Below are 24,806 nucleotides of genomic sequence, written 5' to 3' on the forward strand. Positions count from 1 at the left end.
AACGTCTTGCGCCCTTGACGACAACCTCTTGAACACTGTTTTTATGGTGCCAACTAATACAGCTGAGGTTTACAACATATTTACGTCACTGAAGAACAGTAAAAGCCTTGACATAGATAATATCCAGGTCCGACCGGTCAAATACGTCCTCGACGTCATCTGTCCAGCCCTCGTACACATTTATAACCTTGCACTGGAGACGGGTTTTTTTCCCCTCAACATGAAACGCTCAAAAGTTTCAGTTATATATAAAGGCGGCGACAAAAATGATGCTGCCAACTACCGACCAGTGTCAGTTCTCCCAGTGTTTTCAAAAGGTCTTGAAAAAGTTATTCTGTCTCGTCTCGACCCCTTTTTTACCAAGCATAAACTTCTTTCTGAATGTCAGCATGGGTTCAGAAAAGGGTGCTCTACCGAGTCCGCCCTTTTGATTCAAAAGGAATTGGTACTCAAAAGCATGGATGCGAATAAACTGACGCTTGGGGTGTTTGTAGACTATAGCAAAGCTTTCGACTGCCTCAACCATACTGTTCTCCTTAATAAACTGTACACTATGGCATTCGGGGCGTACCCCACTCACTCTTAAAGTCATACCTTGCAACACGCATGCAGTCTGCAGTTATCGATGGCAGTCTGGCGTCCTTTGAAGAAATACCATGCGGGGTCCCTCAAGGCAGCGTTTTGGGACCGTTTTTGTTTAATATCTATGTGAACGATGTTGTTCGTATTGATAATGGAATTGAGTGGGCGAGTTGGTTTTCCATCTTGACAGTGAAAGCGCTCAAAAAGACAAGGACGACAGAAAAGGAAAGACATACAAAGCGCTTTGTATGTCTTTCCTTTTCTGTCGTCCTTGTTTTTTTGAGCGCTTTCACTGTCAAGATCGTATTGATAAGCATGTCAAGTTTGTTTTGTACGCTGATGATACCAGCTTGTTTTTCACATCAGATAATAGTTCTCACCTACTGCATACCGCTAATGAAACTCTCTGCAAATTGCTTGATTGGTCGAGCAAAAGCTGTGTACGAATAAATCCTAAAAAGGTTTGGTTTGGTTTACAGGGTTTAAAGTCCCAAAGCGACTGCGGCTATGAGAGACGCCGTAGTGGAGGGCTCCGGAAATTTCGACCACCTGGGGTTCTTTAACGTGCACTGACATCGCACAGTACACGGGCCTCTAGAATTTCTCCTCCTAAATCCTAAAAAATCAAAAGTCATTCTGTTTGGTTCAAAAAACAAACCAGTAAGTTTGACTGGCGGGCTCCGCTTGGGCAGCTCTACAATCGATATAGTAAAAGAGCACAAGGTTTTAGGAGTGGTACTATCGCACCGTATGACTTGGGATGCGCATATACAGCAACTGGTGAAAAAACTCTCTTCCGCTGTTGGCTTAATACGTCGATCTCGAGATATTTTTCCAACTAACATTAAACTTCAAGTTTTTCACTCCGTCTTTCGGTCCCACATTAACTACTGCACGTTAATTTGGGCCACGACTACAAAAAAAAACATAACTATACTACATAGGCTCGAAAAGAAAGCTGTTCGTTGCATTGCTAATGTTTAATACTTTCACCACACTCATGACCTCTTAACTCAGTTCAAGATGGTCAGTATACAACAGATTTACGATTACCGTCTACTATACCTGCTGTACTTCTCAAGTGTATCTTACCAGCAGTTCCTGAAGGAGCTGTGTACTCTTACTTTGCAAACTCGCACATATCGAACCAGGTCGTCTGAGGAATGGTTTGTACCGCGGCCACGCACTAATTATCTTCTGCAAACATTAACGTATAACGTACCATTTCTATTAAACAAGATTAAAACACAATTTTCTGGTTCCATTGCCCTAACGCGCACCGCATTGCGCAGCATGTTTGTTTCTGGGCAATTTTCTAAGACTGCGTTCTGATTTTGAGTGGTAATTGTGAAAGTGGGCATACAGAGTGAGTGTGTGTGTTTGCCTTCTCATCGGGATCTCACGTGTAAAACGCTTTATGGTACTAATTTTATTCGTTTGTTGCGTAGTTTTATTGTAGTGCACATTGTTCTTTTGTGGCGTAGTTAAGTTGATGAATGAAGTCCGTGTATTCCATTAGAATATTCACTTGCATTTTAACTATTGTACTCAGTAAGTAGAACGCTGTATGTATTCTGCTGCACATTTCATTTGTATTTGAATTATTGAAGTGTATATGAAGTCGCTGCTGCCAAAATGGTTCCCTGACCTAGTCAAGCTGTTCTTACAGCTTTTTGTCACGGAAGCCATCAACATTGTATCAATGTTGAAAATAAATTTGATTTGATTTGATTTGAAGGTATCAAGTAAGGGACAGAGAATTGAAAAAAAAAAACAAACAAACAAAGAAAACACACAACGTTCCCTGCTGCTTTTCAGGAAAAGTCGCGCAATGTGCGCAGAATAAATAAGTGGTTTTTGAGGAAAGGAAATACGCAGCAAATGTGTCACTTCTCGGTGGGCACCAGCACAACGCAGTGAAGCAGGGGAGGAAGGTGTAATAAGGGGTCGTAGTGAAGGGCTCGAGGATAATTTCGACCACCCGCGTTCCTTTAAGGGAAACTGCATAGGTTTTAGAAATCAACGAGCTTAAGAGGGTCCAATGTGTGAAACTTGAAGGTAAAGCATGCGAAATCTTTTTGGGCAAACACTTGAAATAGTGAAGTAGTCACTGATTAAAATCCGGACGCCTTTCAAGCTTCTCCGCAGCGCACAACGCAAAGTGGGGGCGCACGGTGACGTCATCGAAAGTATCAGTACATTTCCAACGCACAAACGCCTGCTTTGAAGGAAAAGAACCAACGCCACCGAAGGCGAACCCTGCTGAGTGTTGTTTGTCAGCGTCTAACGAGTCAGGGCAGAGTGGGGCCTACGACAGCGGTAATTTGAAATCATACCTTCCGTGACGTCACGCTGAGTTTCTCTGCACTCCTCCGGTGCATTGAGGAGAACCGCAAAATTCAATCGTCGATTACGTCACTATTTTAAATGCTAGTGCAAGAACACTTGGCATGCTTTACCTATAGCCTATATAGATTTGAATACTTGAATATCGCGAAAATCTCAAAAAGTTCTGCAGTTGCCCTTTAACGTGCACTGACATCTCACAGCACACGGGCGCCTTTTTTGTTTCGCCTCCTCGAAACGCGGCCGCCGCGGGCGGGTCCCGACCCGGTTACGCTGGTTCAGTAGCCGAGTGCGCTAAGCCACCGCTAAGGGTGAGCAAAATGCCGCTACACTGCGTGTCTGCATCAGTAGGCTTCAAAAAGTCAGCGAAGATCTGCTGTCTCTTCCACCTCGAAATCTGACGGCGAGGAGTGAGCTGCCTGTCGCTGCTCTCCCCTCCTGTGATTATTCAGTGACACAACCAAAAAGGTCAAAATTGTTCCGCACTTTTTTTCCTTCCCACAACCATTCACCGGTGCTATTGAAGGTCGTCGAATATCAGCTGTAAACGAACTAAGCTATGTACAATGACAGAAAGTCGTCTTACCATCTTCGCAGTTGAGCATTGTTATTCGAAAACGCAGAGGAGTTTGATGCACTTTGATTCCCGCCATCGTCACAGCAGAGTTCCATCTTTCTTTCAGCCCACTGTCACTCAGGTTGGCGCATTCGCATCGTCATCTCTCTACAACTTGATCATCCTGCAAGTTCTTGGCACTGCCAACGGAGGTGAGTCCGATTACTTGTTACCCGTAGCGGTTGAAAATATCTAGGCGCTTCCCGGGTGTGTAAATAAATACTTCCGCCCTGTCGCCAAGTGACCTCATTTCAGGGCGCACCGCTAAACGCTTACGAGCCCACAAGGGTTCACGGCGCGCGCGGAGAGGAAGTCGGGCTCATTCGCGATATCATTGATATTGCCACGTATCATTGTAGCGTCTGTTGGTTCACGCTCAAGGCCGTGAACTGCATAATGCTATCGCATTTGCTTTTTTAAGAAGTTTTTTACATCTGTTTTACAAGTATCGTCCACGAACGAAATGGGCTTCTAACTCGTGCGGGCAAAGGCAAAAACGCGCTCGTAAGCATGCCTCTTGCGGTGCCAGTTTCTTAGCTTGTAATGAACATCAACATCAGCGGTGGTTCATAGCAGCGTTGTTCTGACGAAACGCTATTGAAAAATATTTTATAAATTGAATTGCTTTCTTTTCTGTGCAGAGCTCAATACGGAAGTGTTTTGTGAGCTGTCCAAGATTCTGCTGGGAGGCGATGTGGAAAGTGCGGAAGTGCCCAGAATGATACAGGTGCTTTTCCCTGAATCTGTACATGTCTGTTGGCAATGCCCAATGCCTGTTAAAACAGCGAAAGCTGTCTTTTGAGCGCTAACATCTGATATAAAGTGCAGCTCAAGGCGTGTAGCGTTGAGAAGGACAAAACAGCGCTCACGGTCAGTGTCCGCATACTGTGTGTAGCTGTATTTTGTGTAGTCGTCGCATACCAACGGGTTCACTCTACCGTTGCGATTGACATTGTTCTGCGACGCGTAGGCAAGCATATATTGTTCGAACGACGCATTAAATCGATAAAAATGATCAACGCGAATTTTTTTCGTCACAACATCCTCATAAAACGAAGATACGAGATGAACCAAAACATTTGTGTGTGTCTTTGTACTGTTATAAACTTTTCATGGAAACAATTACAGTTCTTTGCTTCCATTGTGAGAGCCGGCTATGAAATATTTGTTCCTTATATTGGCCAACCGACTCGCCAGAGCGGCAGCCACGCAAGGAGATTTACTGGCCTAACAGAAGCTGCGCTGCTGTCTAGGGAGTCTGGTTGAAGCAGTGTCTTTTCTTTCCTCTTCAACAGCTCTCAAGAAATTGAAAGTGAGTGCGAGAAAGGTTTACAATGAAGGTCAAAACAAGCGCGTGTATTCCTTCGGATTCCAAGAGTTCTTAAGCAGTTTCAAGCACTTTTAATCTCTAGAACCAAACACATAAGCGCTGACTGGAGTGAATAACTGAATGTCATGCACAAACGAGGGTATGCGAAAATTAGGGGATGGTTACAATATGCAGTTGATGAAGGCAACAGTCATTAGAAACGAAAAAAAAAAATCATTGGCGCTTCCTTCACTTTGAAACGAGATGGAGACGTTACGACTTTCTACAGACAGGCAGCGAAAAGTTCAAAACATAAAAAAAGATATTTCAGTTATGTTTTAGAGCCCAGCTTATGGTATTACAGGCAATTTAACCAAATCGGAGACTCAACTTGCACTGCGACCCTAAGGATTAACATATTATGTAAAGGACGCAGGTTGTACAGCATGCCAACACCTTCAGTGGCCGAAACATTCCCTGAAGCAACGACGAAGTGCCCGCTAGTGCAAAGCGTCCCTTCAGATCTTCTGATGGGTCACTTTATGGCTGATTTCCAGCTAGGGAGTGGAACGACGCTATCAGAGGCTCGCTCCTTGAAGCAGGAAGATGGTATCTTAGTAGGCCACACCTTCGCCAACGGTAGCTTTTCGCTCTTCAGTGATCCAAACGATTCAGTTGCATGGAGAGGCGCCTTCTTCCCAGATTCCCATTAGGAAGGGCCTTGCGCAGCCGTATTGCCACTGGGCTCTGGAAGCAGCTTCCCATTTGGTGAATAGGCAGGTTCCGGCGCATGCGCGGTACGGACTAGAATGCGCGTTGCCTAAATCCAGTGAACGGAGGTGTAACCGAACGCTGGAGCTCGACTGTAGAAGCAACCTCATCTGCAACGTTCATCAAAATGCCTGCTGCTGTCCAAGCTAGCCTCGGACCAGCCGTGCACACACTATTGATGGTTGGTCAAATGTTTAGGGGAATCCCCCAAGGTGGAGTAGATTTGTAATGTTGTAATTTGCGATGAAGCGGTGGTCCCAGGTTCGAACCCCGGACCAAGACAAATTTTTCTTTAACTGCGAAGTTTCTGAGAAAGCTGTACAGCTTTCCTTTGTAGCCGTATGGCTGCGCTTGGGTGGACGTCAATGAGTTATTACTCCCTTATAACTGTTGATGGTTGCACTTTTGCCGCAGGAGTTGGGCGCCATTCTGAGGAAGTCACCGCACAGACAGCGCTTCCTGGACATGAGCACCGAGGTAAGCAACGAAGGCGGAAGGGAGCAGAGCTGCCCCGCCACAGATAGCGCATAGCTCCCAGTCGCGCCTAGCTGAACAAGCACTCGACTTGTGCATCCTCCATTCATCAGAAAGGCAGCCGCCCGGGCAGTTTGTCACAAATCCTAGACCCTGATGGCTAGTGCCCTGGAACGGTCATTTCCCACGCGGCGCTATGAAAAACAAAAATTCCTGGTTCTTACGGAACCCTGCAAAGAAGCAGTGGAGACAGTCGAACTCTGCACACTTTTTTTTTCCGTGCTCTACTGCATACAAACAAAACATGCATCATGACACTGCCAAAACGCGTTCTGTCCAGGTTTCATTTGTTGCTGATAGTACAACCAATACTGCTAACGCAGATTTTTCGGATCACATCCTCTGATTCCCACAGTATTTTAATGTGAAATCCTTTAATGCCTCATACTGTCGTGACCAAGGAATGTTAGCAAGTGTGTCCGCGTTTCGGCGTCACTACTTAAAAGCAAAAACTGTGTCGAGGCTGGGAATCCAACCACGGCCTTTGGCGTTTGAAGTGGAGACGCTACTACTCCACCACGAAGGCTCAGGGTTTGAGCATGAATAAAAGCGTATCTAGTGAATGCATGGGTTTCGTGAATAAATAAAAGAATAAAAAAAATTTTAAAAGAAAAGAAACGAAAATAAAAAATCAAAATAAGAAAAAAAAGGCAGGAAATAAAGTTTTAAAGGTAAAAAAATCAGTGCGCCAGGAAACGCTTTCTCCTTGCAGCGCTTTGGGGAGCCAAAGCGCCCTCTGAATATTTTTTCACTACCACCTTCATCCCTTCATCGGCTGCTGATCTTGAGGATGTGGGTCCCATCCCGGGAGCAGGCGGATGCGTTTCACCATCACCAGCCTCAAACGCCAAAGGCCGTGGTTGGATTCCCAGCCTCGACACAGTTTTTGCTTTTAAGTAGTGACGCCGAAACGCGGACACACTTGCTAACATTCCTTGGTCACGACAGTATGAGGCATTAAAGGATTTCACATTAAAATACTGTGGGAATCAGAGGATGTGATCCGAAAAATCTGCGTTAGCAGTATTGGTTGTACTATCAGCAACAAATGAAACCTGGAAATCAAAATAAGAAAAAAAAGGCAGGAAATAAAGTTTTAAAGATAAAAAAAATCAGTGCGCCAGGAAACGCTTTCTCCTTGCAGCGCTTTGGGGAGCCAAAGCGCCCTCTGAATATTTTTTCACTACCACCTTCATCCCTTCATCGGCTGCTGATCTTGAGGATGTGGGTCCCATCCCGGGAGCAGGCGGATGCGTTTCACCATCACCAGCCTGACTACGCCCACTGCAGGGCAAAGGCCTCTTTCATGTCTCCACAATAAACCGTGTCCTTCGCCAGCTGCGGCCACCGTATTCGCGCACGCTTCTTAATCCCATCCGCCCAACTAACTTTTTGCCGCCCCCCTGCTACGCTTGCCTTCTCTTGGAATCCACTCCGTTACCCTTAAGGACTAGCGGTTATCTTGCCTTCGCATTACATGCTCTGCCCGCCGCCGAGGTGGCTCAGTGGTTATGGCGCTCGGCTGCTGACCCGGAAGAAGACGCGGGTTCGATCCTGGCCTTGGCGGTCGAATTTCGGTAGAGGCGAAATTCTAGAGGCCCGTGTGCGGTAAGATGTCAGTACACGTTAAAGAACCCCAGGTGGTCGAAATTTGTGGAGCACTTCACTACGGCGTCCCCCATAGCCTGAGTCGCTTTGGGACGTTAAACCCTCATAAACCTAACCAAAACAAACAATGATGACTATGTGTTGTTCGCGGTCTCCCTATTTCTCTATCACCTGTTTTTTATTGTGAATATGGTCTACTGTCGAGTAACCTTCGCGAAAGCCAGCCTGGTCTTTTGACTGTCTGAATTCCAGGTTTACTTGGTTCTATTAACGATTACTTTAGTAAATGCATAATATGCAGTGAACAGTAAGCTAATCTGTTCGCAATTTTTCACGGCCTTGATCTCCCATTTATTATAAATTCAGATAATGTTAGCGTTCTTCCGAAATTCCGGCACGGTTGATGTCATGAAACATTGCGCATACTGTGTGGCCAGCTTTGTTAGCACGATATTCCCACCGTCCTTCAACATGCCTGCAGTTACCTGATCCTCATAAGCTGTTGTTCCCCTTTTCATTGCTTTTGAGGCTTTCTTTATTTCCCCATTCGTTACCGACGGCAAGTCCAGTTGCTCTGCACTATGGGCTCTTTCATTACCATCCTGATTGCTTCGGCTACTGTATATATCTGTGTACAACTCATCGCCTACTTTAGCTCTTATTCATATTGGTAATGACACTGCCCTCTTTGTTTCTTAGCGCGTAGATCTGATTTTTTGTCTATTCTTAATTTCCTCTTTACCGCTTTGAGCCTAACTGCATTCTTTAGATCAAGCTTGATTCTTTCTCCTAATTATTTCTTCTTGTAGAGCTTGGCCGGTTCTATTCTGTCTGATGGGCTAGAGGCTTCCACACAGAGGAGAGTTGAAAGATTTGGAGTTTCTTTTTGGTATCCTGTCTAACGGTCCTATCACGGCTGCCTATATTGCACACTCTGTAATAATCCCTGAAAGATGATGCTTCATTGCTGTAGTGTTAAGGTCGTCATCCTCATTTAAAGCGGAAGAAACTCCTGGCTTAAAACCGACCCCTGCTACGTTTTACATCTGCTGATGCATGGCGCTTGGATGTATTGGCTGTCCAGGCATCGTGTTCTGGTGCTGCGTGCCCTTTTTGAGCTCGCCGTGCTTACAAACGGTGCAGCTGTCGGCGAACAACACAGACGGTGAAGTAATCGGTTGTCTACCTCATTTTGCTGTATCTTCTTTAAAGAGTATATAGGAGAACCGCCTGTACAACAGCGAACCGTGTGATTCACTGCCGACGCGGGCACCCACAGAAGCATCGAAGCGTGATGCCAGAACTGCAGCTTTGCGGCAAGTGCAGCCGGTTCACCGTTCCCATACCATCGTTTCATGCTGCTTTAAAAAGCTAACGGCGTGGCTGGCTGCAGACAAATGCGGCATTTCACAAATCAAGCGGTTTAGGTGAGCATAAGATGATAACCCATCCATGCGGGGTCAGCTTGGTAAAGTCTGGGAAGCAATCTGGCTGTCCACACTTAATAAAATGCTGCACACATATGTATGGATTTGCTAGGACAGCAGCTTGGGCATTTTGGTAATTCATTTTTGATGGAGCAGAACGAAGTAGCCCATGCGCACTGTCCTCCCACCACGTAGCCCTCTCTGAGCTGGCATTTTATTCGCAGAAAGATCTGATGTGGCTCACGCTGTAATTCAGACGTCTCTGAACATAGGCGGCACCGGTCGACGGTTTAGGCATGATCATATGTGTGGTTCTTCAATCCGATTAGGGTGAAGTGCTCGGCCGCTGTAATCCGCTCTCCCTCAACAAGGCACGCGATTCCGCACTGCATCCTAGAAATAGGATGTATAATTCCCCTGCGCCTCTGTCCCCGTTATTATTATCCTATTTATTTCGGCTACTCTGTAGATCTGTGTACAATTCCTCGGTTATCTCAGCTTTCTTACCCACATGACAACGGCAGTTTTCTCCTTGTGATGCGAAAGGTCTGCGTTACCAGTGCGGAGTTTCCTAGGGTGGCGGTCGGCGGAGGACTGAAGTGCGTGCAGGCTTCAGACTAGCACAGCGCGGTATTTTCGCCCAGTCAGTTCTGTACTGCCAACGCTTTAAAACGCGGCACACGTCGGGACATGCGTCTATTTCCAGCCGTTTCTTTCAGGCCAGTGCTTGTGTAGTCTTAAGAGGGAAGGGCCTAGACACGGGCGCGAGCGAAAAGAACCTGATATGCGAGGAATTCACAACTGTGTGTGAGTTGTTTTTAAACAGATCTATGAATGCACCTTCCTTTTAATGTTTTGCTAGGTAGGAACTTCCAACCCAGGAACTCCAAGTTTTTCTCATATGCTAGGCCTCAAGCAATTCACGAGCTGCCATGTGTTTGTCTCTGCGTAAGACACGAGTCCCGAAAAGGAACAGCAGCTTAAGATAGCGGACCGTTGGAAATGACAGTGAAATACAGGGTCTGTTCTGAAAGTAGTAGGACTGGGTTTTTCCTCGGCGAACGGGCGGGCGAGAGGCGGCCTGCGCGCGCAGCATCGGTGAAGGGGGTTATTGGGAACGGTGGGAAAAATCGGCAGTAGGCTCTCGGCCGTTGAAGAGAGCAGGTCACTTGTACTGCGAACCCCTGTCGAAACGCCTCGTCGCCCAGGATCATGGAGCGTTTACTGGATCACCGATACGTGATGAAATTTTGTGTAAAGTTTGGTAAAACTGGCAAAGATACTCCAGACATGATTACGGAGGTCTAGAGTGTTGCTGCCATGGGTAAATCAGGTGTTTTTGAGTGACACAAGCTGTTTCGAGAAGGTAGGGAAAGAGTGGAAGACGACGACCACTCTGGACGCCCTTCGAGTAGAAAGACCAACGAAAATATATCGAGAGTGAAAACTTTACTGAACAGTGATCGTAGGATGAGTATCAGAATGATTGCTGGTGACTTGAGCATTCCACAGACCTAAGATTCTGAAATCGTGACAGAAATCTTAGCCATTAGGAAAGAGGGCGCGAAGCTGATGCCGCGAGGCTTGTCAGAGGAGCAATAGGCCAAACGGAAAGCGATCTGCCAGGATCTTCACCATATGTATGAGGACCCTGAGCTTTTGGACAATGTAGTGAACTGTGATGGGACGTGGGTGTTTGAATGCGACCCAGAGGGCAAGCGGCAGAGCGAAGAATGGCATCCCACTTCTCCCACACGCCCCAAGAAAGCGCGAATGAGCAAATGCAAGCAAAAGTCTATGCTCATTTGCTTTTTGATCGACATGAAGTCATCCGCAAAGAGTTCGTACCACCCGGACAAACAGTTAATGCAGTTTTTTTTTACGTGGAAGTGCTCAAAAGTCTGCAAAAACGCCTTGTTCGTGTCCGCCCAGCCATCGCCAACAATTGGCGGCTGCACCATGACAACGCGCCGAGCCCCACAGCGTTCTGCGTAGTGGAGTTTCTTGCCCAGCACAAGGTGGCAACGGTGCCTCAGCCCCCCTATAGCCCGGACTTGGCCCCGCCAGGCTTTTTTCTATTCCCTAGAATAAAATCGACACTAAAAGAAGAAGCATCAGGGATCAGTAGAGGTGGTTCAACAGGCCGTGACGAGGGAGCTAAACAGCATTCAGGTCCAGGCGTTACTTGAGGCGTACGAAAACTGGAAAACTCGTTCGCAGCAGTGTGTAGATGCGGAAGAGTGCTACGTTTGAAAGTTGTAATCGTTTGTACTATTCTCATGATTTTTTTTAATGAGTCGTACTGCTCTCAGAACAGACCTTGTAGATCTACTTAAGGCAGGCAGGGATCGCAGATCATGGAAGTTGAAGTGAAACAAGTAGCAGAATCAGAATGGGTCGAAGTGCATTCGCCAGGTTTTCTGATATCACCAGTAGCAGCCTGTCAGTATCCCTCAAGAGTTAACTATGAAGAAGCTATATCTTACGAGAACACGTATATGGGGCAGGAACTTGGCCGCTAACGAAAATGAGTGACCTTAAATTACAACGCAGCCAGCTGTAGAAAGGAAAATCATATGTGTAATCTTAAGAGAAAGGAAGACAGCAGAGTAGATCAGGGAGCAAACGCGAGCTCGTAATATCCTAGTCGAAACCAAGATGAAGCGGGCGCGAGCAGGGCGCGTATTGCGGAGGGAACGCACCGATCGTAGCTGAAGGCACAGTGTGGACTGCAAGGCAAGGCGAGCGTAGCTGCGGACGGCTAAGCTCAGTGGACGGATGAGATTAGCAAGTTTGCCGGGGTAGGATTAATTGGAGGGGCATGAAACAGGACTTTGTCCTGCGATGGACGCAGTTAGGCTTAAGATGATGATGATGAGGGTTAATACTCCTTTCTGACGCATAGGGAAGTGCCTATAAGGCCGGACTTATTGTGCAGACACCGTGCATGCTATCAGATATGCTTCTAAACAAAGCCTTGTCCACACAGACCAGACCGGAGAGGGCCGAGTTCAGCGTCGGGCTGAGCAAGCACACTGTGATTCCTGATTCCACAAAAGCGAATCTACACGAACGCGATACTTGCGAGTCAAGGCTGTTGCGGAGCGCCCACGGAAACGCGAGGCGGCTCCGAGGGCGCTCTGCGATTTCCGGAGCGCGTCAAGTGAGCAACCCTTCGGTTTCTGACGGGTTGGCTGGATCCGATAGCTCGACTCTCCGACCCACACGACAACGTTGGCATGAGCCTAGCACCGGGTTCCTTAGCCGACAGACGGGCTCCACTCTTTCGAACTAATGGTAAACAAGATTTATTTGATTCCCGGTGATTTCCACTAATTTAAAGATTAGTTTCACTACTGCCTTGTCAGTACACGGCGAGGTGGGAGTGGGGTTGGTCTCCTCACGAACAGCTCGCAGAGACAGCCTATGATGTGCGTCAGATAACCCCACGTGATCGCAGTTAATCCGAAGCCCCCAACTCCCGCTGCTCCTCATAGGCTACAGGGCGGAAAAGCGCACTCATCCAACGTGTGCGTAGTTTGGCCACTCTTTCTCTTGATTAGCACCTGTCTACTGGAAAGAAATCCACAGGTTTGGTGGTCTTTCCTTCCGAGCTGGCGTTTTAAAAGCCTTGGTTCTTCCGCGTGTACCCAATGACTGCAGGGCACTGCAGGCCTCTGTAGGAGATCGCATGTTTGCCTCAGTATTTATGGTTGGTTGATTGATTTATGGGGCATAACGTCCCAAAGCGACTCAGGCTATGAGCGACGCCCTAGTGGAGAGCTCCGGAAATTCCGACCACCTGGGGTTCCTTAACGAGCACTGACATTGAACAGTACACGAGCCTCTAGTATTTTGTCTCCATCGAAATTCGACGGCCGTGGCCGGGATCGAATCCGCGTCTTTCGGGTCGTAATAGTGTTTTTTTGTTTAATATTGCAAGCAAGCTCACCAAGTGCTTAACACGCATTTGCTTTTAATTGCGGGTTATTTATTAAGTGGGCGTAATTTCGCTCTTCCCGATTTTTTGTTCCACTCGCTCTGGTTTTTGATAATAATGCTCATTTTGTATGTGGTACAAACACGATGTTGTTTTTAGAGGTGTGCTTAGTGCTAGAGAAAAATTACTTGCGTGTAGGCCCCGGTTTAAACCGCATTTGTGGTCACACGCACTCTCTCCTCATTTTAATGCAACAAATAAAGAAAACAACGAACAGCCTGTCAAATGCCACCTACCTTTTTCTCCAACAGGAAGCATCAGAATGGCTTTCGACGGCTGAAGATGAGTGCGGCGAAATGTTTCGGGAGTTCATCAAGAAGCACGGCCACCGCGCAGTCAAAGAGGTGACCACCGTCGTTCACTGACAGCCTGAAAAAGATCCACATACTGCGCGAAAACAGAAGGCTCTCTGGTTCTACTCACGCTTTTTAGGCGCAGCTCCATCAGAGTTTCCCTACCCCTTTGTGCTTACAAAAAATGTTTTAGATAGTCTATAGAGTATCTATAGATTTCTGTCTTTAAGATCTACAGACTGTCTATAGACAAAGGTCTATAGGCAATACAAATGCCATTGACAGTCTATAGACAATCTGCAGATTTATGGCCATACACTTTTAGTAGACTTTTGTCTATAAGACTATGAATAGACAAAAAGCAATATCTATAGGAAGTCAAAAGAGTCAATAAGAAGTCTATAGACATGTCTATAGACCATTTTTATAAGGGCAACTGCCGACAATTCGCTAGCAATAATTTTTAACAGTGAGGGTGAAGGTCACACATTGCAAAAGGCTTAGGTCATAGAAGAAAGTAAGCGGTGGCGGTCGATGTTAGCCACTCCGCCAATAAACAGTTCCAGCTATTCAAACACATGCCGGCATGACCGAGCGAGCCCGCTGTTACATTGGAAGGAATTAATGCTTTAGCACTGGGAGCCCTATTGTGAATATAAGGCGGCGTCTAGCGTAGTGGTATGCACAAAAATTGCACCTGTCACGCTTGCAGGTAGAAGAGTGGCGAGAGAAAGACATTCTCCTCGCCACTTCTAGGGGAGAGGGGGGAGACCGAAAGGCGGATGTCACGGCAAGAACACCCCAAAAATTTTCATTAAAGATATTGCTTTGTAAAATTGCTAATGACACATAATGACTTAGAATGACTCAGCAAAGTGGGAATGGCTCAGAAAAAATTACAATGACTAGGAATAAGTGAGCAAAGAGCAAAGCAAAGTTGCTCAGCAGTTTTCTATGCAAATTTGAGCTAGGAACCTGTTGTGAGCAAGGAAACACATGGCAGAGTTTATCACAAATGATGAGGAGAAGAAAAGAAGTATACGAAAATCAACTCAAAGCAAGAAGAATACTTTATGCTAAGGCAGTGTAATCGCATATGACAATTAAGTGCCCGTGAAATTTTATTGAACTGCTCAAGCAGAGACAAAGTTTCATAGTCGTAAATAACTTCAACTAAGCGAATAACACGTTCCTGTGCCAAGCGTTGGTACAGGACAATGCTCGATGTGACGCTTAAAAACACCCAGGGTCATGTCGGGGAGCATTATTGTAACAGAACTCGCTTTCCTTCATTTTTTCTATAGTTTGACGTCTATATCAAGCCATGGTCGCTGGATCCTTCTTCACTGATCAAGTCCTTAAAGGTAGGAAAACCCAACATTGGCCTTGATTAAGGAACTGCTGGTAACTTATGTGTAACACTGTGTCAATGCGTGAAAATTTGAGCACCTTGTGGGGCGCTACACTTTTTAGATTATTTTTGAGGGGGTACTGGTCGCATTGAGTGCAGAGCAAGAATAGAAAAAAAATGATCTCCGTCGGAGCGGTATACAGAGGGGTACAAAGGTCGATTGGTTTGGTTTGGTTTATTGGGGTTTAACGTTCCAAAGCAACTCACGCTATGAGGGACGCCGTAGTGGAGGGCTCCGGAAATTTCGACCACCTGGGGTTCTTTAACGTGCACTGACATCGCACAGTACACGGGCCTCAGAAATTTCGCCTCCATCGAAATTCAGCCGCCGCGGCCGGGATCGAACCCGCGTCTTTCGGGCCAACAGCCGAGCGCCGTAACCACTGATCCACCGCGGCGGGGTACAAAGGTCGAAAACGTGTTTTCACATGCAGTGAGGGACATATATGCTTTAAAATAAATACGCACAATCGTTGCGCTAACTGAATGTTTGCACAATTAATATCACTAGAACTTTACTTGGTCATAATAAAAGCAATTCACAATGAGCAATGAACACGAGCTAGATTTCACTCTTTCTTACATAATAAGAATAAAAAGTTAGTATACTTTTTTTTGCGAAAGTGCCCACGAAAATTGTGCTGCAAAAACAAAAAAAAACACATAGTATTGGCCTACTACCACTTTCTGTGTTTTTATACTGAGTACACGAGTAACTTAGCAAGGATGGTAAATGATATTCAGACATCTTACGGCTAAAGGTTCTACGCGAAAAGGCAATTTCCAAATTTCTACACTATCTGCACTAAACACGCTGAGCACTGCATCTTCACCTCAGATTTAGGTTACCGTATTTTCCGGTGTACAAGACGCACCCGTGTATAAGACGCACCCCCATTTACCCAGTTAGGCTAGTGAGGCTTAATTAAACATGCTTATGCGAACATCGCAAAATGCACCGTACGTGTGAGAAGTTCTTAAGCAACGCTAATTGATCGAAAAATGCAACACTCACGCCATACCAGCCCACGTTTTAGCACAAAAGAAAAAGAAAGCGAAAGAACTCTATGTCCATAACAATTTATTTTTACATAAAACCTTCAAAGTCTTCGTCTTCGGATGCGCTGTCAAAAAGGCAATGCGTCTGAAGCATTCTCTTCGCACTACGTACTTGCAAAGGGTCACTAAAAAAAAACATCGGCTTCTCTTGGCTTGTCTTGACAATGGCGAGAAGCGCGACTGGCGCTATCTTTTGTCCTTTCACATTACCTTTGCTTGGGGCCTCCGAAACGGCCGTGTGTTTAAGATCCCGGAAGTGGTCAACCCCTCCGTTTCATGATAAAGTTCACCTAAAAAAGTTGCGCACGGCGGTCCCCGTATTGAAGTATTAACCATGTTACAACCGCGTTATTGGTAGCAATATTTTTTCGGTGGAAAAAGCTTGAACATGAACCTGAGTAATTTTTGAACTCGCAAAAAAAAACCGGAAAATTCGCATATAAGACGCACCCTTATATAGGACGCACCAGCAAGATTTTTGAAAAAAACCCGCGTCTTATACACCGGAAAATACGGTAATGCATTTACCGGAGACCCCTAGGGTGAGTATATTTCAGTTAGAGAGAAATTACTGCTAGCACAGTTCAGGGTGTCGAACCGGAACTGAACCCGAACCCTAAACCGGAACCGAACCCGAATTTTCGCCCGGAACCGGAACCGAAACGAACCCATATTTTTTTCGCCATCTTGGAACTGAACCCGAACCGGAACGATTCAAAAGAACCGTTCCGAACCGGTTCGGGACCCGGTTCAGCCCCACTTTTTTGCATCCCGGCATATTTCTTGTTTTCGGGCAAAATGAGATGATTTAGCGCATAGACTTACCCAGCCGTAGCTGTCTGCACTTGGACGTTCGAAATGGTACCCAGTATATGCGACAGCAAACTTGCAGGAAGTCTGCGGCCAGGGAAGAAGTCTAATTCACGCTTCTTTAATATACTGCCAATTCTAAAGACTTGTACGAGGGGGGACCCAAAAGAAACCGAACTGAGAGCGCGCTGCCATTCGCAGACGTAGTAGAGAGTTCTGCCGCGAGATGGGTTTAGTAGAGACCTTCACGAAACAGCTGTGCAGACGACATAAGTTTGTAGGTAAACATTTGAGCGTAGTGTTGTGTTTCGCTTGCAGTTATTTTGTTCCGCCTGCGAACTCTTTGTGGCAAATTTAAAAGAACCAAGATTGTGTTTGAAGTTTTGTTTCCTGCTTGAAAAATCGGCAACGGAAGCTTACCAAATGTTGCAACACGCTTTTAAAGAGGATGCTATGAGCCGCACGCAACTTTTCAAGTGGCTTGGGCGCTTCAAACGTGGCGAGATGAGTGTCGAAGGCCATGCTCGTTCTGGACGTCCTTCAACGTCTCGAAACGATAAAAACGTTGAAAGAATCCGTGAAAAATGGACGAAGATCGTCGTTTCACGATCGACCATATTTCAGAAGAGACAGGTGTGAGTTGGAGCTCGTGTCAGCGAATTTTGAATGAGCAGTTGCAAATGAGACGTGTTTCCGCTAAATTTGTTCCTCGCATTCCCACACAGGATCACAAGAACATTCGACTGAATTTGAGCCGGGATTTAAAAAAAAAGAGATTGAAAGTGATCCAAACTTCTTGACCACAGTCATTACAGGTGATGAGAGTTTGTGTTACGGGTATGACCCAGAAACTGAGCAAGCGTCAAGCCAGTGGAAGTCTCCCAACTCTCCGAGACCAAAAAAAGCAAGACAGTTGAAGTCGAATGTAAAGACAATGATCATGGTCTTTTTTGATGTTCGTGGAATTGTGCACCAAGAATTTGTTCCCCCTGGCCAGACTGTTAACCAGCACTTTTATTTGGAAGTCTTGAAACGTCTGCGAGAAGATGTGTGGAGGAAACGCCCGGAACTTTGGCGATCGAGTGACTGGTTCCTTCATCACGAGAACGCCCCCGCACACATGGCCTTACGCGTTACCCACTATTTGGCCTCTCGGGGATGGACTGTCGTTCCCCACCCTCCATATTCACCAGACCTAACCCCGTGCGACTTTTTTCTCTCTCCGGGAATGAAGAAAAGTCTAAAAGGGGAAGCGTTTTGGTGATGTGGAGGCCGTTCAAACAGCTTCGCAAAGGGCACTGGACGATATCAAAGTTGAAGAGATCCAGAGATGCTTCAAACAGTGGGAAAAAAGACTTGAGAAGTGCACTGCATTTCATGGAGAGTACTTTGAAGGTGACTGAAGGGAATTTGTGCAAGAGTTAATAAATAAAGTTTTTATACAAAAAATCCGGTTTCTTCTGGGTCCCCCCTCGTACGTCAGGTTTATGTGAAATCTTGAGTTATTACTCCTCCGCTTCTGCTATTTGCGTAAATCTTTAAACAAATTGTTAGGACTGCTCTAGCTCAATAAAGATATTTATAACGATTGCACAGCTACCAATAGTTCTCCATAAAGCCAGCAATAAAATTCCAGTAAGGAAAGGTGTCAGGCAGGGAGACATGATCTCGCCTATGCTATTCACTGCCTGTTTACAGGAGGTATTCCGGGGCCAGAAATGGGAACAGTTGGGGATAAGAGTTAATGGAGAATACCTAAGTAATTTGCGATTCGCTGATGACATTGCCTTGCTAAGTCACTCAGGACATGAACTTCAAAGCATGATCAATGAATTAGACAGGCAGAGCAGAATGGTGGTGCTAAAAATTAACATGCAGAAAACCAAAGCAATGTTCAACAGCCTAGCCAGGGAACAGCAGTTCGCAGCTGGTAGCCAGGTGCTGGAAGTAGTAAGAGAATAGGCAGGTAGGGCCAGATCATGAGAGAGAAATAACTAGAAGAATAAGAATGGAGTGGAGTGCATATGGCAGGTTTTCTCAGATCATGAATGGCAGTTTACCAATATCCCTCAAGAGAAAAGTATACAACAGCTGTATCTTGCCAGTACTCACCTATGGGGCAGAAACGTGGAGACTAACAAAAAGGGTTCAGCTTAAGTTAAGGACAACGCAGTGAGCTATGGAAAGAAAAACGATAGGTGTAGCGTTAAGAGATCGGAAGCGGGCGGAGTGGGTGAGAGAACAAACGCGCGTTAATGTTATCCTAGTTGAAATCAAGAGGAAGAAGTGGGCTTGGGCAGGTCATGTAATGCGAAGGCAAGATAACCACTGGTCCTTAAGGGTAACGGAGTGGATTCCAAGAGAAGGCAAACGTAGCAGGAGGGGCAGAAAATTAGGTGGGCGGATGAGATTAAGAAATTTGCGGGAATATGGTGGCCGCGGCTGGCGAAGGACAGGGTTAATTGGAGAGACATGGGAGAGGCTTTGCCCTGCAGTGGGCGTAGTCAGGCTGATGATGATGATGATGAAGTGATAACGTCTCCCATTACACAATTTTTTTCATGCTTAAGTAACGTAGTAAACACGACAAAAGGAAGACGGGAGACGACACGAGCTCTGACTAACAAATGGTTATTTTATTCTGGGAAAAGTATATAAGGGTAGCAGGACACAGGGAACAACCCCCCCCCCCCCCAGAAAAAAAAAGAAGAACAAAGTTTAAAACGTAAAAACGATACCGCGCATGCACATCACAGTCGAGTCACGACGTCTTTTTCAACGAAATTTGAAGAGTAACTTGTATACTAGACGGCACTCCCCTATCTCCTGGACCTCACACAATTGCCAAGAAAGCCTGACTCCTTATCAACGAAATTGATGGATGGTGAAGCAACACACTCATCTGCTTCCGTCCTGATCACATAGGCCTCGACCAACTCCCTACAAATGCAAACAGGGTTATTAAAACAGGACACTTGTCTTATCGACTGGGGTGGTGGTGGTGAAAACATTTATTACGAATGAGCAGGAGGTATATTTGGATCAGCCCGTAAGGGACCGATCCTTACAAATACTAGGTGGAGGTCCCTAGTATGGGACCCCAGTGGCGGTTGCCGCCGCCCGGGCGCGCCCGACTAAGGCTTGTTGGGCCTGTAAGTCGTGGCAGCCGAGCAGGGTCGCCTCCCAGTCCTCCCGGGTTGGGTTGAGGATGGGGGGAATAGCGGGGTTGGAGGGGCAGGCCCACACCATGTGATAAGTGTCAGAAGACACTGCACTACAGTGTGGGCAGCTGCCGCTAAAGGAGGGGTCAAAATGTTTTAGCGCTGCCGGGCACAGCAATGTATTGGTGAGAAGGCGGAGAAGGAGCCGCTCATCCGCCTTCTTCAGGCCTTTACATGGGCTAGGGTAAAGGCGATGACAATTTTGATAATATGCTGTAATATCTTTGAATGTATAGACCGGATTAAAATCGGGTTCCTGATCGGATGGGGAGGAGAAAACAGCCCGGTGAGAGAGCGCGCGGGCGGCTGCGTCTGCTGCCTCGTTTCCTGCCAACCCCTGATGAGCAGGGGCCCATATGAGGTAACGGTGTGCGGGGTCCGTATCCCGTATGCAATTTCGGTATATTCGATAGGCTAGGAAGGGACTGCAGCCTTGTTCGACGTTCCGACAGGCCCCTCGCGAGTCAGTGATTATGTGTTTTGAATTGGAATGTGAGGCCGCGAGAGCAATCGCGACCTCTTCTGCTTGTGTTGCACTGCGGGCTCTGAAAGTTAGACCGTTAACTGTGTTGCTGTTGTGGACTACCGCGGCCGTGTACCATCCCCCGTGGTGAGGGCCGGAGGCGTCCACGTAGTATACACCTGTTTTGTTCCCATAATATCGGGCTAGCGCTTCCGCTCGTGCCAGGCGCCGACCATTATGGTCTTCATGTGACATGTTTGCCGGAAGAGGCCGCACGTGGAGGGCACGTCTCCACAGTTCCGGGATGCGAAACCTGTCTTCCATTGGAGGGGTGTGTTGGATATGGAGTCGAGCAAGAAGGCGGCGACCCGACTCCGTTAGCGACAAGCGCGTGTACTGGTTTGTAAGGTGCGCCTCCCGGAGCTCCCGGAAAGTATTCACCACCCCAAGAGCCATAAACCGGCTGTTTGAAGTAGTGATGGGGAGGTCAAGGGCACGTTTAACAATTTTGTGAAGGATGACCTCAAGGGCGTCCTCCTCTTGTTTCCGTAGGTGGAGATAAGGAGTCGAATAGAGAATTCGACTAGTTGCGAAGGCGTTTGCCAGCCGCAAGGCATCCTTACTTCGTAACCCTCCGCGTTTGTTGGAAACCCGGCGGACCATGCGGCCCACCTGGTCCCCCACCTTACGGAGTTTGGCCAATGTAGTGTCTGGCCGCCTGTGTTTGTGGATGTAGAGTCCGAGTACCCGTATCTCATCACTTTGGCGTATGGGACCACTCTCAAGAGAGAGATATATTTTAGTTGTGCCCTTCTGTGAGGGGCGGAGGTGCACAAATTCCGATTTTTGAGGGGAACATTGAAGACCGCAGCGGCGGGCGTAGCGGTCTACTATCGTCGCCGCTGTTTGCAGGCTGGTTTCAATGTCTCCTGTGCTGCCCTGCGTGGCCCACAGAGTGATGTCATCGGCGTACAGGGCGTGCTGCACGCCGGCGACACCACTCAGCTGGGCCGGCAGGTCAGATTGAAGAGCAGCGGGGAAAGTACCGCGCCTTGAGGGGTTCCCCGCGTGCCGAGTAGGTAAGGACCATGGTCTCTACCTTGAATTCGAATGTAGGATTGACGATCCATTAAAAATTGGCTTATGTATTGGAATGTGTTGAGGCCACAGTCGGTGTGACTTAGGTTAGTGAGTATGATCTCATGTGTTACATTATCAAATGCCCCTTTAAGATCCAAGGCGAGTACTACCCGGTCATTATGGGGGCATTCGAGGGGGTCAAGGACTTCCCGATTGAGTTGCAGGAGGACATCCTGTGCGGATCTGTGTGGGCGGAATCCGAACATGGTGCTCGCAAAGACTTGTTTGTTTTCAAGATATGTAGATAACCGATCCCGCACCATCGTCTCCATTAGTTTGCCCACACATGAGGTGAGAGAGATGGGGCGGAGGTTATCTGTGTCAATTGGTTTGCCAGCTTTAGGAATAAAAGTGACCAAAGCCGTTTTCCATTCGATTGGCAGGGGGGTGTTCCCGCGCCAAATCGCATTGACGTATTCCAGGAGGGACTCGTATGCCAAGTCGGGCAGGTTCGTCAAAAGCTTGACGGTCACCTTATCCCGTCCTGGCGCAGTGCCCCGTTTCATTTTGGCGAGAGCCGCCCGCAGATCATGGAGCTGGAAAGGTTGATCCAGCTCCGTGTTCTCTCTGCCTGCATAAGAGTACGCAGATCCACGGGGGTCTTGGGCTGTACACAGATACTGGTCCCGAAGTTTCTGTGCCAGTTGAGTCGTGTTGCCAGGAAAAGCGTGCAGGGCTCGGTGCAAATGTTTTTGCGTTTCGGTTCGTGTTTGGGTTGGGTCGATTAGGGCTCGAAAGAGACGCCACGTGTTTCGGCTGGACATTTGTCGCGCGGCCGTGTTGCATCTATCTACCCAGTTGGAGTCGGCGAGTTGGGCCGCGTACTCTGCCGCTTTCTGGGTAAGCTCGGCAATTCGAGCTTTAAGCTTTCTATTGTGTTTCTGGCGTCGCCAACGGCAGACGAGGCTGCGACGTGCTTCCCAGAGGTGTAGAAGCTGGTTATCCACGTCCGTGACCGCCTCTGAGAGCTGGATGTGTGTTTCATGCGAGGAAAGGTGTGCCAGCAGATGTTGGGACCATGCTGTGTAGCCTTGCGCGGAAATGGGTGTATTATCAAGTGAGTTAAAATTTTGCCTGAATTTCGTCCAATCTGGGATATGGGCTTGTGTTCTGGGACGCTTGAGGGGGTGTGTGCGTAGTGTAGTGTTAATGATGCAGTGGTCGCTACCGAGGGTCTCCTCGGTGTTGAGCCAGTCTGCGTGTCGTATGTTGCGAGTGAAGGTTAAGTCCGGACACGTATCCCGTGTCACGGAATTTCCTAGCCGGGTTGGGTGGACAGGGTCCGTGTGGAGGGTGAGGCCCAACGTGGACTCAAGCTCCGCCAGCTTACGCCCGCGCGACTCCTCCTTGCGATACCCCCACTGCTGACTGGGAGCGTTAAAGTCGCCCACAATCAGCAAGGGATCGCGGCCCGCTACTCTTAGCGCGCGAATAAAGAGGTCCGCAAAAGTCACTCGCTTTAGTTTGGGAGAGCAGTACACGTTGAGTATATGCAACGGTGGGTCCCTGCGGCGGACTGGTTGGAGGGTCACCATTACAAAAGAGTACTCTAGTTGGAGGTGAAGCAATCGTTGCACTCGCTGCAATGCAAAGCCAAGTTGTACGACACCGCTACTTTTTTCACCCATCTGTGATGTTCGAACAAATGCTCATTGCTTACCCACTTAGAAAAAAAAGTCTCCTGTTTAATCACCGTGATCGAATTTGAATGGAGATGGTGGAGGCCTTAATGATAAGAAAGGAAGCAGATGAGCGTGTTGCTTCACCATCCATCGGTTTCGTTGATAAGGAGTCAGGCTTTATTGGCAGCTGTGGAGGTCCAGGAGATAGGGGAGTGCCGTCTATCATGGAATATAGTCTTCGAATTTCGTTGAAAAAGGTGTCATGACTCGTTTATGATGTGCATGCACAGTATGGATTTTCAGTTTTGATCTTTGTTTTTCAGTTTTTTGGATTGTTCACTGTCTCCAGCGCCTTCATACACTTTTCCGAAAATGTAATAACCAGTTGCTAGTCAGCGTCTGTGTCGTCTCCAGTCTTCCTTTTGTCCTGTTTACTGCGCTACTTAAGCATGAACCCTTACCAACTAGCCCAGTTTTATGTTCTCGTAAACAAATCTTTGCATTTTTTATTTTGTATACCAATGTGCAACAAAAGAAAAGAAAACGCATAGCAAGGTTGACAGAAACCAATCTGCGTTCTATTTTTTTTCCTGAACCCGTTTGAACCCGTTTGAACCGGTTCGAGACGGTCCGAACCGGTTCGAACCGGAATGGAATGGCCCTCTGGAGCCGAACCCGGAACTGAACCCGAAAGGCGTGAACCCGAACCCGAACCGAACCCGAAAAATTGCTGGTTCGACACCCTGCTAGCACTGCCCACTGTAAATCTGAAAACTTTTAATGCTCTTATTTGAATAAGCTTTCAGTTAGCGCTAGGACGATGGTCATTTATTTCAACGTACAAATATTCCTCCTCATTAACTACGCACAGTATCAGCACATTTCTCAGCGCTGTATGCCTTTCAAAAGAAGGCATACAGCACATTTGTTGGGCATACCAGCCAAGCACTAAAAAAGGACATTTCGGCTTATAATTCGGCCATTCCAAATTGGTTAAGCGGGGTATGGCCAAAAACTGTCTGCGCGGTGCCCTTGTGAGGTCACAGCACCATAAAATTGCGCAGAGCCTGCATACTCAAGCGGTGTGGTTGGCCAGGGGCGGCTTCCCTCGCGAAACAGCGGCGGCAGTGGCAGAATGCTTGATGAGAGAATTCAGGGTGTTAGCCGAAAAAGGCTGCAAGAGGTTGAGGCGAACAGCCGTATACTGTACAGGCACAAGCTATCGCTCCGGCTGAAAAAGTCGGAGGGAAGAGCGTGTCGAAGTTTTGTTGGCTGCTCCCGAAAACCTGATGCGCATGTGAAAAATCGTCAACGACGAAAAGAAGCCAGCCTGCGCAAGAAAGCGCGAATGCAAGTCTGCACCTTGCAGAACTGGTGTCGTGTACCGCGTGCCGCTTTCCTGCGGGTAGCGCTATGTCGGGCAGTCGGGACGCTGTCTAAACGACCGGCTACGATAGCGCCATGCTGCGGTCGACCCATTGGCGAGGGGAGGTTTTTTGGCCAAGCATTGTAAGCGTTGCAGGTGCGTGCCATTATTTCATGCCACGTGTGTGCTTGGTAGAAGTGGAGTGAGGTTACATTGTGAGATATGCGA

At 47.3% G+C, this 24,806-nt stretch overlaps 1 protein-coding gene across 3 annotated transcripts in view; it reads left to right on the forward strand.

The window, feature by feature from the left end:
• The window catches only part of LOC149367674 (uncharacterized), a 247,321-nt gene that overhangs the window by 176,048 nt on the left and 46,467 nt on the right, over nucleotides 1-24,806 (forward strand). For all 3 annotated transcript variants that reach the window (XR_016285090.1, XM_089556781.1, XM_089556773.1), the window contains 5 exons: nucleotides 3,612-3,696; nucleotides 4,186-4,271; nucleotides 6,039-6,101; nucleotides 13,445-13,537; nucleotides 14,791-14,850. Coding sequence is in view for 2 of the 3 variants with exons in the window: in XM_089556781.1 (XP_089412907.1) it covers nucleotides 3,612-3,696; nucleotides 4,186-4,271; nucleotides 6,039-6,101; nucleotides 13,445-13,537; nucleotides 14,791-14,850 (387 nt within the window). In the remaining variant the exon portion in view is untranslated. The remainder of the gene's footprint in view (nucleotides 1-3,611; nucleotides 3,697-4,185; nucleotides 4,272-6,038; nucleotides 6,102-13,444; nucleotides 13,538-14,790; nucleotides 14,851-24,806) is intronic.

The sequence above is a fragment of the Amblyomma mixtum genome, chromosome 1, assembly GCF_055824585.1.
Source record: "Amblyomma mixtum isolate Tamu chromosome 1, ASM5582458v1, whole genome shotgun sequence".
Classification (NCBI taxonomy): domain Eukaryota; kingdom Metazoa; phylum Arthropoda; class Arachnida; order Ixodida; family Ixodidae; genus Amblyomma; species Amblyomma mixtum.